The sequence below is a fragment of the Erpetoichthys calabaricus genome, chromosome 4 (genome assembly GCF_900747795.2).
Source record: "Erpetoichthys calabaricus chromosome 4, fErpCal1.3, whole genome shotgun sequence".
NCBI lineage: Eukaryota > Metazoa > Chordata > Cladistia > Polypteriformes > Polypteridae > Erpetoichthys > Erpetoichthys calabaricus.
Window position 1 is genome coordinate 24,530,710 of NC_041397.2, and position 12,117 is coordinate 24,542,826.

Genomic DNA, 12,117 nt, shown 5'->3' on the forward strand with positions numbered 1-12,117 from the left:
AAAGAAGGTCTGTTTGGAGCACATACAGTTTTAAGGAATTTCTGAGTATACACTGGGTGGAGTGGTCAATGCAGCATCACAGTACCAAGCAAGTAGGCACTTATGTATTAAGTTTCTTATATGTACAGTACTGTGCAAAAGTTTTAGGCAGGTGTGAAAAAATTTTGTAAACAAAGAATGCTTTCAAAAATGGAAGTGTTAATCATTTATTTTCATCAATCAACAAAATGCAGTGAATGAACAAAAGAGAATTCTAAATCAAATCAATATTTGGTGTGACCACCCTTTACCTTCAAAACAGCATCAATTCTTCTAGGTACACTTGCACACAGTTTTTGAAAGAACTCGGCTGGTAGGTTGTTCCAAACATCTTGGAGAACTAACCACAGATCTTCTGTGGATGTAGGCTTCCTCACATCCTTCTGTCTCTTCATGTAATCCCAGACACACTCGATGATGTTGAGATCAGGGCTCTGTGGGGATCATACCATCACTTCCAGGACTTCTTGTTCTTCTTTACGCTGAAGATAGTTCTTAATGACTTTGGCTGTATGTTTGGGGTCGTTGTCCTGCTGCAGAATAAATTTGGGGCCAATCATACACCTCCCTGATAGTATTGCATGATGGATAAGTATCTGCCTGTATTTCTCAGCATTGAGAACACCATTAATTCTGACCAAATCTCCAACTCCATTTGCAGAAATGCAGCCCCAAACGTTCAAAGAACCTCAACCATGCTTCACCGTTGCCTGCAGACACTCATTATTGTACCGCTCTCCAGCCCTTCGACAAACAAACTGCCTTCTGCTACAGCCAAATATTTCAAATTTTGACTCATCAGTCCAGAGCACCTGCTGCCATTTTTCTGCACCCCAGGTCCTATGTTTTCGTGCATACTTGAGTCGCTTGGCCTTGTTTCCACTTCGTAGGTATGGCTTTTTGGCTGCAACTCTTCCATGATGACCACTTCTGGCCAGACGTCTCCGGACAGTAGATGGGTGTACCTGGGTCCCACTGGTTTCTGCCAGTTCTGAGCTGATGGCACTGCTGGACATCTTCCGATTTCGAAGGGTAATAAGCTTGATGTGTCTTTCATCTGCTGCACTAAGTTTCCTTGGCCAACCACTGCGTCTACGATCCTCAACTTTGCCTGTTTCTTAGTGCTTCTTCAAAAGAGCTTGAACATCACATCTTGAAACCCCAGTCTGCTTTGAAATCTTTGTCTGGGAGAGACCTTGCTGATGCAGTATAACTACCTTGTGTCTTGTTGCTGTGCTCAATCTTGCCATGACATGAACCTGTCTTCCACAACCTCACCTTGGTAGCAGAGTTTGGCTGTTCCTCACCCAGTTTTAAGCCTCCTACACAGCTGTTTCTGTTTCAGTTAATGACTGTGTTTCAACCTACGTGTGACATTGATGATCATTAGCACATGTTTGGTATAATTGGTTGATCATACACCGGACTATAATCCTACACAATCCCTGACTTTGTGCAAGTGTACCTATAAGAATTGATGCTGGTTTGAAGGCAAAAGGACACCAAATATTGATTTGATTTAGATGTTTCTTTTGTTCACTCACTTTGCTTATTGTTATCAATTTACAAAATGCAATCATTATTTATATTTCTGAAAGCATGCTTTGTTTACAGCATTTTTTCACACCTGCCTAAAACTTTTCTACAGTACTGTATATCATGAATTAAAATTAAAAAAAAAATCAAAATAGCTTCTTCAAATGCCATCTATTCATCCTTATGCATAAAATGTAAGGAGGCAAATTTGAAGAATATACGTATCCCCTTCATGCAAAATAATAAAACAAGACACAATGACTCAAATTGTAGTCATGATTTCTCCAGCAACAAAAAATGATTTGTATGCAGCACAGCTCATTGCCAGGAGGCAAAAATACCTTCTATGGGGAATAAGGGGGAAGAAAAGTATGACAGACACACTGGGACACAAGTAACAGAGGTTCTGGTGACAGATTAGTGCCAAGTTTTTTGATGAATTAAGTAGTAAATTGTAAACTTGAGTAAGACTCATGTTCAAATCATCAGATAGTATTCTCTAAAGATAGGAAAAATGCTTAAAAATGTCCAGATGTATAGATCTCTTTCAAATTTCTGTATGCCATATGAAACACAAGAGCATTACTCATTTAATGAACCACTTCTCAAAGAAGTTTACGTAATTAACCTGCCCGAGTAGCCAACCATATGTTTTTAATCACAGAACTGCATCAGGGTTTTCAAATCAGTCCAAATGGAATAACCCATTATTTCAGCTGAAAACATCTGCTAAATATGCATCTTTTGCCAGAAGATTCCTTGTTTTACTCCTCTAGACATTAAGTTGCAATAAAATATATTTTTCATATATAATCAATTAAACTGGTATAGCTGGGTTATCAGTAATATTTTTATTAAAAGCCTAAACAAACAAAACACTACCCTTAAAACAGCTGCAATTTTGTAACAACTTTAACTGTTAAAATGCTAAAAATTCCCTTAAATACTTTCAAGGTTCACTTATTGTATACATGGGAAGCTTTCTTTTTAATCAACAGCACTAAAAAAGGAGTCTATTACTAAATATTTGCATATTTTCACAGAACTTTAAAAGAAGGTGCTTTTGAGAAGTACTGACTTAAGTATACACATATAACAAGTCAAGTCAAGTTTGGGGAGCATGCACTGGTACAGTGCGTTGCCGTACCCACTACACAATGAAACAACTCGGGATCCCTGTTTGCAACCCCTCAGGCAGACACACGGTCCAGTCCCACCCTCCGGAAATGACCCTCTATCTGCCGCTGCCAGGTGTTATGTTGGCGACCCCTTGGTCTGGTCCAGCCACTCAGGTCCCCAACAATGAGGATCTTACGAGCTGGATCACCCTCAGGGAAACTGCGCCACATGGCCGTAGTACCGTAACTGACGCTCACTCATAATGCAGGTAATGTGCCTCATTCGGGACTCAATGAGCAACCGCTCATTCGACACAAAGTCAAACCAACGGTACCCAAGGATCTTCCGGAGAGACACAGTACCAAAGGAGTCCAGTTTTCATCGCAGGTCACTGGTTAGCGTCCATGTCTTACAACCATATAGCAAGACAGGAAGCACCAGCCCCTGACCTTTTGCAAAGTCAAGGAACATGGAGCCACTTTCACCATGGTCACCAGACCCATGGGGACCGAGACAATCCTCATAGCCAGCCCTGTCAGTGCCAGTGGCTGCACTGAAGTTGCCCATGACCAGAGAAGTGTCACCCTGAGGGCACCCATCAACCACCGAGCGAAGCTGTGAATAAAATGTCTCCATCACTGGGACATCACTCACCGCGGTCAGAGCATACACTGAGACAACCGACAAGGCACCCAGGGAGTGCCGTAATCTGAGTCGTTGAAAGGAGTGACATTGGACACCATCGGAAGAAGTCAATCCGATACAGCAACAGCTACTCCCCGAGTATTACAGCCATCATACCGACCAGACCAATAAAAGGTGTATCCACCTACAGAGATCTGGCCAGTCCCCGGTCTACGCACCTCAGAGAGTGCCGCCACTGAAATGCGGAGTTTACGCAGCTCCTCCGACAGCAGAGGAAGATGATCATCTTGCCAGAGAGACAAGACGTTCCATGCGCCCACCCGTATGGGCCGCCTCAAATTGGGACCCGAGTGCTGCTGTGCAGTGAGCGACGCCTCAGCACCACACTAGTTCTGATCCCCAACAGACCTGACCCTATTGGCTCTCCAACGGTTTTGACTCTTCCGGAGATGCGGCTCCCGAGGGTTTTCCCCCACCCCCTTCATGATGCGAGCGCAGGAGAACTACTCCCGCGGAGAGCAAAAAGGAGTCCTTTCTGTAGTCTCGGAGCTTTATGAAGTTTTTTTTTTTTTTTTTTTTTTTTTTTACAGTGGCTGGAGTGCCAATCCTGCCACCAACACCCATGATTTCCCTGCAAGTTGGAGGACCGCTTGCAGTTTAACGTCATACCCAGGACAGACATATAACACCTGCTATATTAATAAAATGTTATCTAACAATGTGGCTATGTATGTTCCTTAGATGAAAGATTAAAATTAAAGCCAGAAAAAAACAACTATCTGTCACAAATTGGGCACAGAAAGGGTAAGAGGATGGATATTTATTATGGTCTGGCCACAGCATGTGCAACACATTACCAGCCCCTGATGGGCCAAACTGTATATTACAGATTGCCAATCTCTTGCTTCATTGAGGAAGTCGTGCAGCAGCATCTTGAAGACACCTTTCAGGCAGACCGAGTTGAATCTTAATAGGGTTTTTACTCATTTATAAGGAAGTAAACAGTTCAAAAAGAGCAGAATGGTTGCATACCATCTGTCACCTATAAACAATGGGATTGCCAGTCAGATTAAGTGAACAAGCTAAAATAAAATGAACTCTGCTTCTCTACTGTCTATCTCTTCAAAACTGAATTTGCTACTGATGGGCTAACATACATTTAAAGCTCACTTAAGATTCAAAGTACAGTAGGTTGGAATTTTGATTTAGGTGCTGTGCATGAAGATAAAGTAGTATTGACTATTACTTATGTGGTCTTGGAGCAATGGGACCCAAAGTAAAATACTGTATGTGCAGCCACTAAAAGTAGAATCATGAAACTTGGCTTTATACAAAAACATTGCACAATGCAGGGTTTATTTCTATATAAACTAACAGCTAAATAACAGACAAACTAGTTAGAGAAAATGTTTACAAAATAATTTTTACTACTGTCTGGTTAGTCCTTATATGTAAACCAGTAAGTTTTTTTAAACGAAAACAAATAACCCACATCAATTAAAATAATAGGCAGTTTGCTAAAGGCTTCATCTATCATGTCTCTATATAGCACTGTAAACGTACAGAAAAAGAGGAGGAAAACTACAAATTACTACAAACTACAGTTTTCATTCTATGGAAAATTAAGAGAAATTTCCAATAAATGGTTACCCTGTAGTTAATCAGATGTCTTTAATGTATTATAGCAGAGTTATATATATATATATATATATATATATATATATATATATATATATATATATATATATATATATATATATATATATATGTACACACACACGTATATATATATATATACACACACATATATATATTAGTATTCAATACAGTGAACAGATCATATTTTCCTATTAGTTTTTGTGTACTGTTACTCAAACACAGCTGAATAAAACTCAACTATCAAACAAGACATGTACTGTAAGTACAGTAATACTGTAGAACTGTGTCCTGCAACCTTGGATTTGATTACAATTTCTGAATTTCCACAGCACATTCTTTTAATATGCTGTCATCGAGTCTTCCGATGTCATTTGCATACTCTATATATACAGTGGTGTGAAAAACTATTTGCCCCCTTCCTGATTTCTTATTCTTTTGCATGTTTGTCACACAAAATGTTTCTGATCATCAAACACATTTAACCATTAGTCAAATATAACACAAGTAAACACAAAATGCAGTTTTTAAATGATGGTTTTTATTATTTAGGGAGAAAAAAAATCCAAACCTACATGGCCCTGTGTGAAAAAGTAATTGCCCCCTTGTTAAAAAATAACCTAACTGTGGTGTATCACACCTGAGTTCAATTTCCGTAGCCACCCCCAGGCCTGATTACTGCCACACCCGTTTCAATCAAGAAATCACTTAAATAGGAGCTGCCTGACACAGAGAAGTAGACCAAAAGCACCTCAAAAGCTAGACATCATGCCAAGATCCAAAGAAATTCAGGAACAAATGAGAACAGAAGTAATTGAGATCTATCAGTCTGGTAAAGGTTATAAAGCCATTTCTAAAGCTCTGGGACTCCAGCGAACCACAGTGAGAGCCATTATCCACAAATGGCAAAAACATGGAACAGTGGTGAACCTTCCCAGGAGTGGCCGGCCGACCAAAATTACCCCAAGAGCGCAGAGACGACTCATCCGAGAGGTCACAAAAGACCCCAGGACAACGTCTAAAGAACTGCAGGCCTCACTTGCCTCAATTAAAGTCAGTGTTCACGACTCCACCATAAGAAAGAGACTGGGCAAAAACGGCCTGCATGGCAGATTTCCAAGACGCAAACCACTGTTAAGCAAAAAGAACATTAGGGCTCGTCTCAATTTTGCTAAGAAACATCTCAATGATTGCCAAGACTTTTGGGAAAATACCTTGTGGACTGATGAGACAAAAGTTGAACTTTTTGGAAGGCAAATGTCCCGTTACATCTGGCGTAAAAGGAACACAGCATTTCAGAAAAAGAACATCATACCAACAGTAAAATATGGTGGTGGTAGTGTGATGGTCTGGGGTTGTTTTGCTGCTTCAGGACCGGGAAGGCTTGCTGTGATAGATGGAACCATGAATTCTACGGTCTACCAAAAAATCCTGAAGGAGAATGTCCGGCCATCTGTTCGTCAACTCAAGCTGAAGCGATCTTGGGTGCTGCAACAGGACAATGACCCAAAACACACCAGCAAATCCACCTCTGAATGGCTGAAGAAAAATAAAATGAAGACTTTGGAGTGGCCTAGTCAAAGTCCTGACCTGAATCCAATTGAGATGCTATGGCATGACCTTAAAAAGGCGGTTCATGCTAGAAAACCCTCAAATAAAGCTGAATTACAACAATTTTGCAAAGATGAGTGGGCCAAAATTCCTCCAGAGCGCTGTAATAGACTCATTGCAAGTTATCGCAAACGCTTGATTGCAGTTATTGCTGCTAAGGGTGGCCCAACCAGTAATTAGGTTCAGGGGGCAATTACTTTTTTACACAGGGCCATGTAGGTTTGGATTTTTTTTTTCTCCCTAAATAATAAAAACCACCATTTACAAACTGCATTTTGTGTTTACTTGTGTTATATTTGACTAATGGTTAAATGTGTTTGATGATCAGAAACATTTTGTGTGACAAACATGCAAAAGAATAAGAAATCAGGAAGGGGGCAAATAGTTTTTCACACCACTGTAAGTAAACTATCTGTATGTGGTCTTCGGGACAAAAAACAACCCAAAGACTCCCTAGCAGCTCTACTATATTTAATAACTTGGTGAGGCGTCAGTTAACTCTTAAGAATTACCTAGTGCAGAGTGAAAACTTCAAGCCTTGCTTTCCATTACTGAGGTGTTTCACTTGCACATTGTCGAGTCGCGGCGATTGCTTCATTTCAACGTTGCGTCTCTTCATTTGTGTCATTAGAATGACATTTTTGTTGCACACAGGTCTTTTGTAGTGAGAAGTGAGGTGCATGCAAGCGTGGAGCAAATTTAAAAGTGCATGCATGTGCCATCTAGTGGCTATGGTTAAGCGTGAGCAAAGCAGACTGCTCCATACACATATGCACACACATAGGTCTTTCATTTACATATGTCTAATAATAGGATTCACTTTGGATATCCTTAACTTTTGCACCCCTTAACCATACCACTCTGTATGTGAAGAATGTCTACACTAGTTTTTCTTCAGGTAGTTCATTTTTCCTCCCATCCCTAATGGAAATGCAATGGAAACACTAAACTGCCTGGTGTAAGACAACTAGTGGGTATGTACAGGTGTATCTCAATAAATTAGAAAAGCATCAAAAAGTTAATTTATTTCAGTAGTTGAACTCAAAAAGTAGATTCATTACACACAGTGATATATTTCAAGCATTTATTTCTTTTAAATTTTTCTGATTATGGCTTACAGGTAATGAAAACTCAAAATTCAGTATCTCAGAAAATTTAAATATTACCAAGAAATAAATAAGACCAATAAAAAAAAAAAAATGTTGGCCTACTGAAAAGTATGTCCATATATGCACTCAGTATTTGGTCGGGGCTCCTTTTCACCTTAGCCCAGGTAAGATACTTCTGACGTTGTCTCTGGTTCAGGAGTGGCTTGAAACAAGGAATGTTGTGACAGTTGTAGCCCATGTCCCGGATACGTCTGTGTGTGGTGGCTCTTGAAGCACTGACTCCAGCCGCAGTCCACTCCTTGTGAATTTTCCCCAAATTCTTGAATGGGTTGTGCTTCACAATCCTCTCAAGGCTGTGGTTATCCTTGTTGCTTTTGCAGCTTTTTCTGCCACATTTTTTTCCCTTCCACTCAACTTTCCATTAATATGCTTGGATATGGCACTCTGTGAACAGCCAGCTTTTTTAGCAATGACTTTTTGTGGCTTACTGAACCAGACTGAGAGACCATTTAAAGGCTCAGTACACCTTTGCAGGGATTTTGGGTTAATTAGCTGAGTGGAGTGTGACACCATGAGTCTACAATATTGAATTTTTTCACAATATTCTAATTTTCTGAGATACTGAATTTTGGGTTTTCATTAGCTATAAGCCATAATTCACAAAATGAAAAGAAATAAATGCTTGAAATATATAACTGTGTGTAATGAATCTATATAATATATGAGTTTCACTTTTTGAATTGAATTACTGAAATAAATTAACTTTTCAATGATATTCTGATTTATTGAGATGTACCTGTACATGAGAATGCTCTGCAATCACCTACTTCTTACATTGTCCCGGCTGCTTCCTACACAAGCTCCAGTCCCCCTATATCTCAAAGCTAGATTAAACAAGTTTAGAAATGAATGAAAAGGATAGAAAACTAAAAATATTACATATAGCTCTCAGTACTTCACAGTAAGTTTACAGTCATTACTGACCAAAAATATAGTCTATAAAGATGCTGTTAAAGTGGACCTGGAACATAGGAACATGGTTAAATAAGAACTCTTCTTTAAGTATATGGGAGAAATGTTCCATTGCCTTTGTCTGAACTCTCTTTCACACTCTGTTAAGGAACAGGGAGTTAAAAGTGTAGTTTAGCAACATTTCATCACATTTAAGATCAAGTGGCATGACTCACTTCACTAAATATTTTTTAAAAGATTAGCTAACTCTAACTGTATGACAAAAGTATTAATTAAACTACTCAGAGGTCTAGTTTAAAGGTGAGGGGCACTCATGCAATGATGGCAGAACACAGCAGTAGGAGATACGCAGCTAAACAGAATAATAAAAGCATCCAATATAATATTACAAAGGAAATGAAATCTATCCAGAAATGTATAAACATTTATTTTCTTTAGACCATTAACTTGAATAATTTTCCACCCAGATTAATCAAAGCGGTAGAACCACTTTCCTGAACAACTGACTGCTCCCATATTCATGTCATTTAAGCGCAGTGACAAAAAGGAATAGTGCAGCTTGTTCACATAGCCAAATCAATATGAGTCCAGTTCCTGCATCCTGGAAGAAGTTTCAATTATGCAAAGGAAAGCGGGTTGGAAAATGGATGGATGGATGGAAAACAAAACCATTTTGGAAAAGTAGAAAATAAATAGATGAACAAAAAAATTAAATAAGATGGGCACAAGATGATAGTGGGATCAGTGCACATATGGTGTCAGTTTTAAATGGTATATGAGTATATAGTGTACACCTACTAACTTATAGTAAAGCCTGTGATTGGTAGACACTGAGATGGAATCTATTAAGAAAACTGAGTTAAAAGTAAAAAAAACAAATCTCAATTAGAAAAAGACATTTTTAAAAATTAAATCAGCTGGCGCTCAGCTGCAATGAATGCTGTATTACTATATAGAAAATGAACAGGGGGAGGCACGGTGGCGCAGTGGGTAGCACTGCTGCCTCGCAGTTGGGAGACCTGGGGACCCGGGTTCGCTTCCTGGGCCCTCCCTGCGTGGAGTTTGCATGTTCTCCCCGTGTCTGCGTGGGTTTCCTCCGGGCGCTCCGGTTTCCTCCCACAGTCCAAAGACATGCTGGTTAGGTGGATTGGCGATTCTAGATTGGCCCTAGTGTGTGCTTGGTGTGTGGGTGTGTTTGTGTGTGTTCTGCGGTGGGTTAGCACCCTGCCCAGGATTGGTTCCTGCCTTGTGCCCTGTGTTGGCTGGGATTGGCTCCAGCAGACCCCCGTGACCCTGTGTTCGGATTCAGCGGGTTGGAAAATAGATGGATGGATGAAAATGAACAGGATGTAGTAATAACATAACAGAGGCCTTCATGTAGGCTTTCAACATTAACTAATTTTGATACTAAACTAAAGGATAACACTGAGCGGGCTTAACAGCTCTTAATGATGCAAATACTGTACATAACAACAACATAATTTATCTCTATAGCACATTTTCAAAATGTACTATACTGTAACTCAAAGTGTTTTACAAGAAGAACAAAAACTACAAAGAATTACAAAAAATTCAGTATAAAAAATAATAAACGAAATAATAAAGACATTCATAATACAGGAAAAAGAAAGCAATAGAAATGGTAAAAGTCCTTAAATGTGAATTAAATTGCAAATCTCATTTAAGTCTCTAACGATGAACCTAAAGCTATAGTCACATGGCCACAGAGGACAATAACCCCCGGGCAGGCACTATGCGCTAGCCACTTTGTGGCTCTGTCGCTCGTGTAATGGGGAAGCGGATGTATAATTGAAACAGATTGTTATTTTCATGAGAATTGTTACATATGCATAATAGACCTAGCTTACCATTTTATATTACAGCGAGTAATGAACAATAGTAAAAAATAATAAAACGAAACAAATTGAAAGAAAATTACGTTTCATGTTGCGTTAGATGTATTCGTTGCATTATATGTTTTCATTCTGTTTGGCTTTGAAATTAACACACAAATACTTTTTAAACTTACATTTTTACTGTAACACTTCAGTAAAAACAATGTTTAGAATCAACTTTTTTGTCAATATCGCATTGAATTTGGATTCAGTGTTTGGAGTTGCATCGTGACAATGCAACATATAACTGCCCGTGAGTGAATATCGTTTCTTTCTCTCTAATAAATAAACCGACTTTTTCAAATGTTTGTCCCTGTGATTTGTTAATTGTCATACCAAAAGCTATTCTAACAGGAAACTATAAACGTTTTAATACGAATGGCATATCAAGATCTCCTTTGGTGTCTAATGTTATCTGCAGAAGATGTACTACATTACCTTTCTTGTTGCCTGTTAAAATTACATGTCAGAATTGTTTGGTCAGTTTTTAATACAACTAATCTTGTCCTACTGCATAGACCATCAATCATAAATAAATTACGCAATAACATTATAATACATCCTTCTTTCAACAGTGGCTGGTGGACGACCGGACGGTGTTAATGGTTGTAGATATTCTATGGGATAATGTAAGTTTATGTTTTCATCTTCCATACCATCACCACCAACTGTTTCAGCATAGACTATTGATACGCATTTAACCAATTTGCTGTGTAACTGATCAACAATTTTCACGATGATTTGTTTGACTTCATCGTTTCTCGGTGCTAGGATTGCCCGTGTACTCATTTCTTCTGTTGATAACCTTTTGGAATGAAATTCTTCAATAAGATTTGGACATAGTAAGTCGTCTTTTAATGGGAACTTAAAGAGAGGAAAACATCAAAATTTATAAGAGCTGAGAGTGTAGGAACTGTGTCTGACAAAAGCATTCATACAAATGAGAGGTGAGAGGTCAATGGGCATGGGCTATTAACCTGAAATGGTTGCTAGGAGGGCGGGACTTGAAAAAATCTCTTGGCAATAGTCTTGTCTTGTCTCAAGATTTTCTTTTATAATAGAGAGATGTTGTAAATTTGTTATATCTTGGTTTTCATTTTTTTTTCCTTAAACCCACAGCCCAGTCCAATTCTACATACATATGACATATACTGTAATTCAGCCTTTGGTTACCTCTTTCACATCTTTGAAAATTCGAACAAATTCTTCATTGATGGATAAACTGCGTTTCTCTATGTCTCCCCGTAAATTCCTTCTCGTTCGCAAGCTGTTTTCGACAAAGAATGCAGACAGAGCTTTGAGAGCTTCCAGCATTTCCTGCAAATAAACAAACACACTCTTTAGGTAAAAGGTGGTTATGTAGTTAAGATGTCTATAACATAGTCCAGAAATACAAATCAAGTATCATACTCAAGTTTCAATACTTATTAAACTTCAACTGACTGGAGGCTCATCCAGTGTTAGCTTCTGCCCTGCGCCCTGTTCTGCTAGAACAGGCTCTTTGTTATGTAACACCAGAATGGACAAAGCGTGGA

At 39.0% G+C, this 12,117-nt stretch overlaps 1 protein-coding gene across 2 annotated transcripts in view; it reads right to left on the reverse strand.

Moving 5' to 3' along the window:
- The window catches only part of cog6 (component of oligomeric golgi complex 6), a 233,672-nt gene that overhangs the window by 173,367 nt on the left and 48,188 nt on the right, over positions 1–12,117 (reverse strand). The window contains exons 1-2 of one of the 2 annotated variants that reach the window (XM_051926342.1): positions 11,993–12,081; positions 11,756–11,899 (exon numbers count right to left, since the gene is read on the reverse strand). In XM_051926342.1, coding sequence (XP_051782302.1) covers positions 11,756–11,896 — 141 coding nt within the window. In that variant the 5' untranslated portion in view covers positions 11,897–11,899; positions 11,993–12,081. Of the gene's footprint in view, positions 1–11,755; positions 11,900–11,992; positions 12,082–12,117 lie in introns of those variants that run through there. The other variant, XM_051926341.1, reaches the window with a different exon arrangement.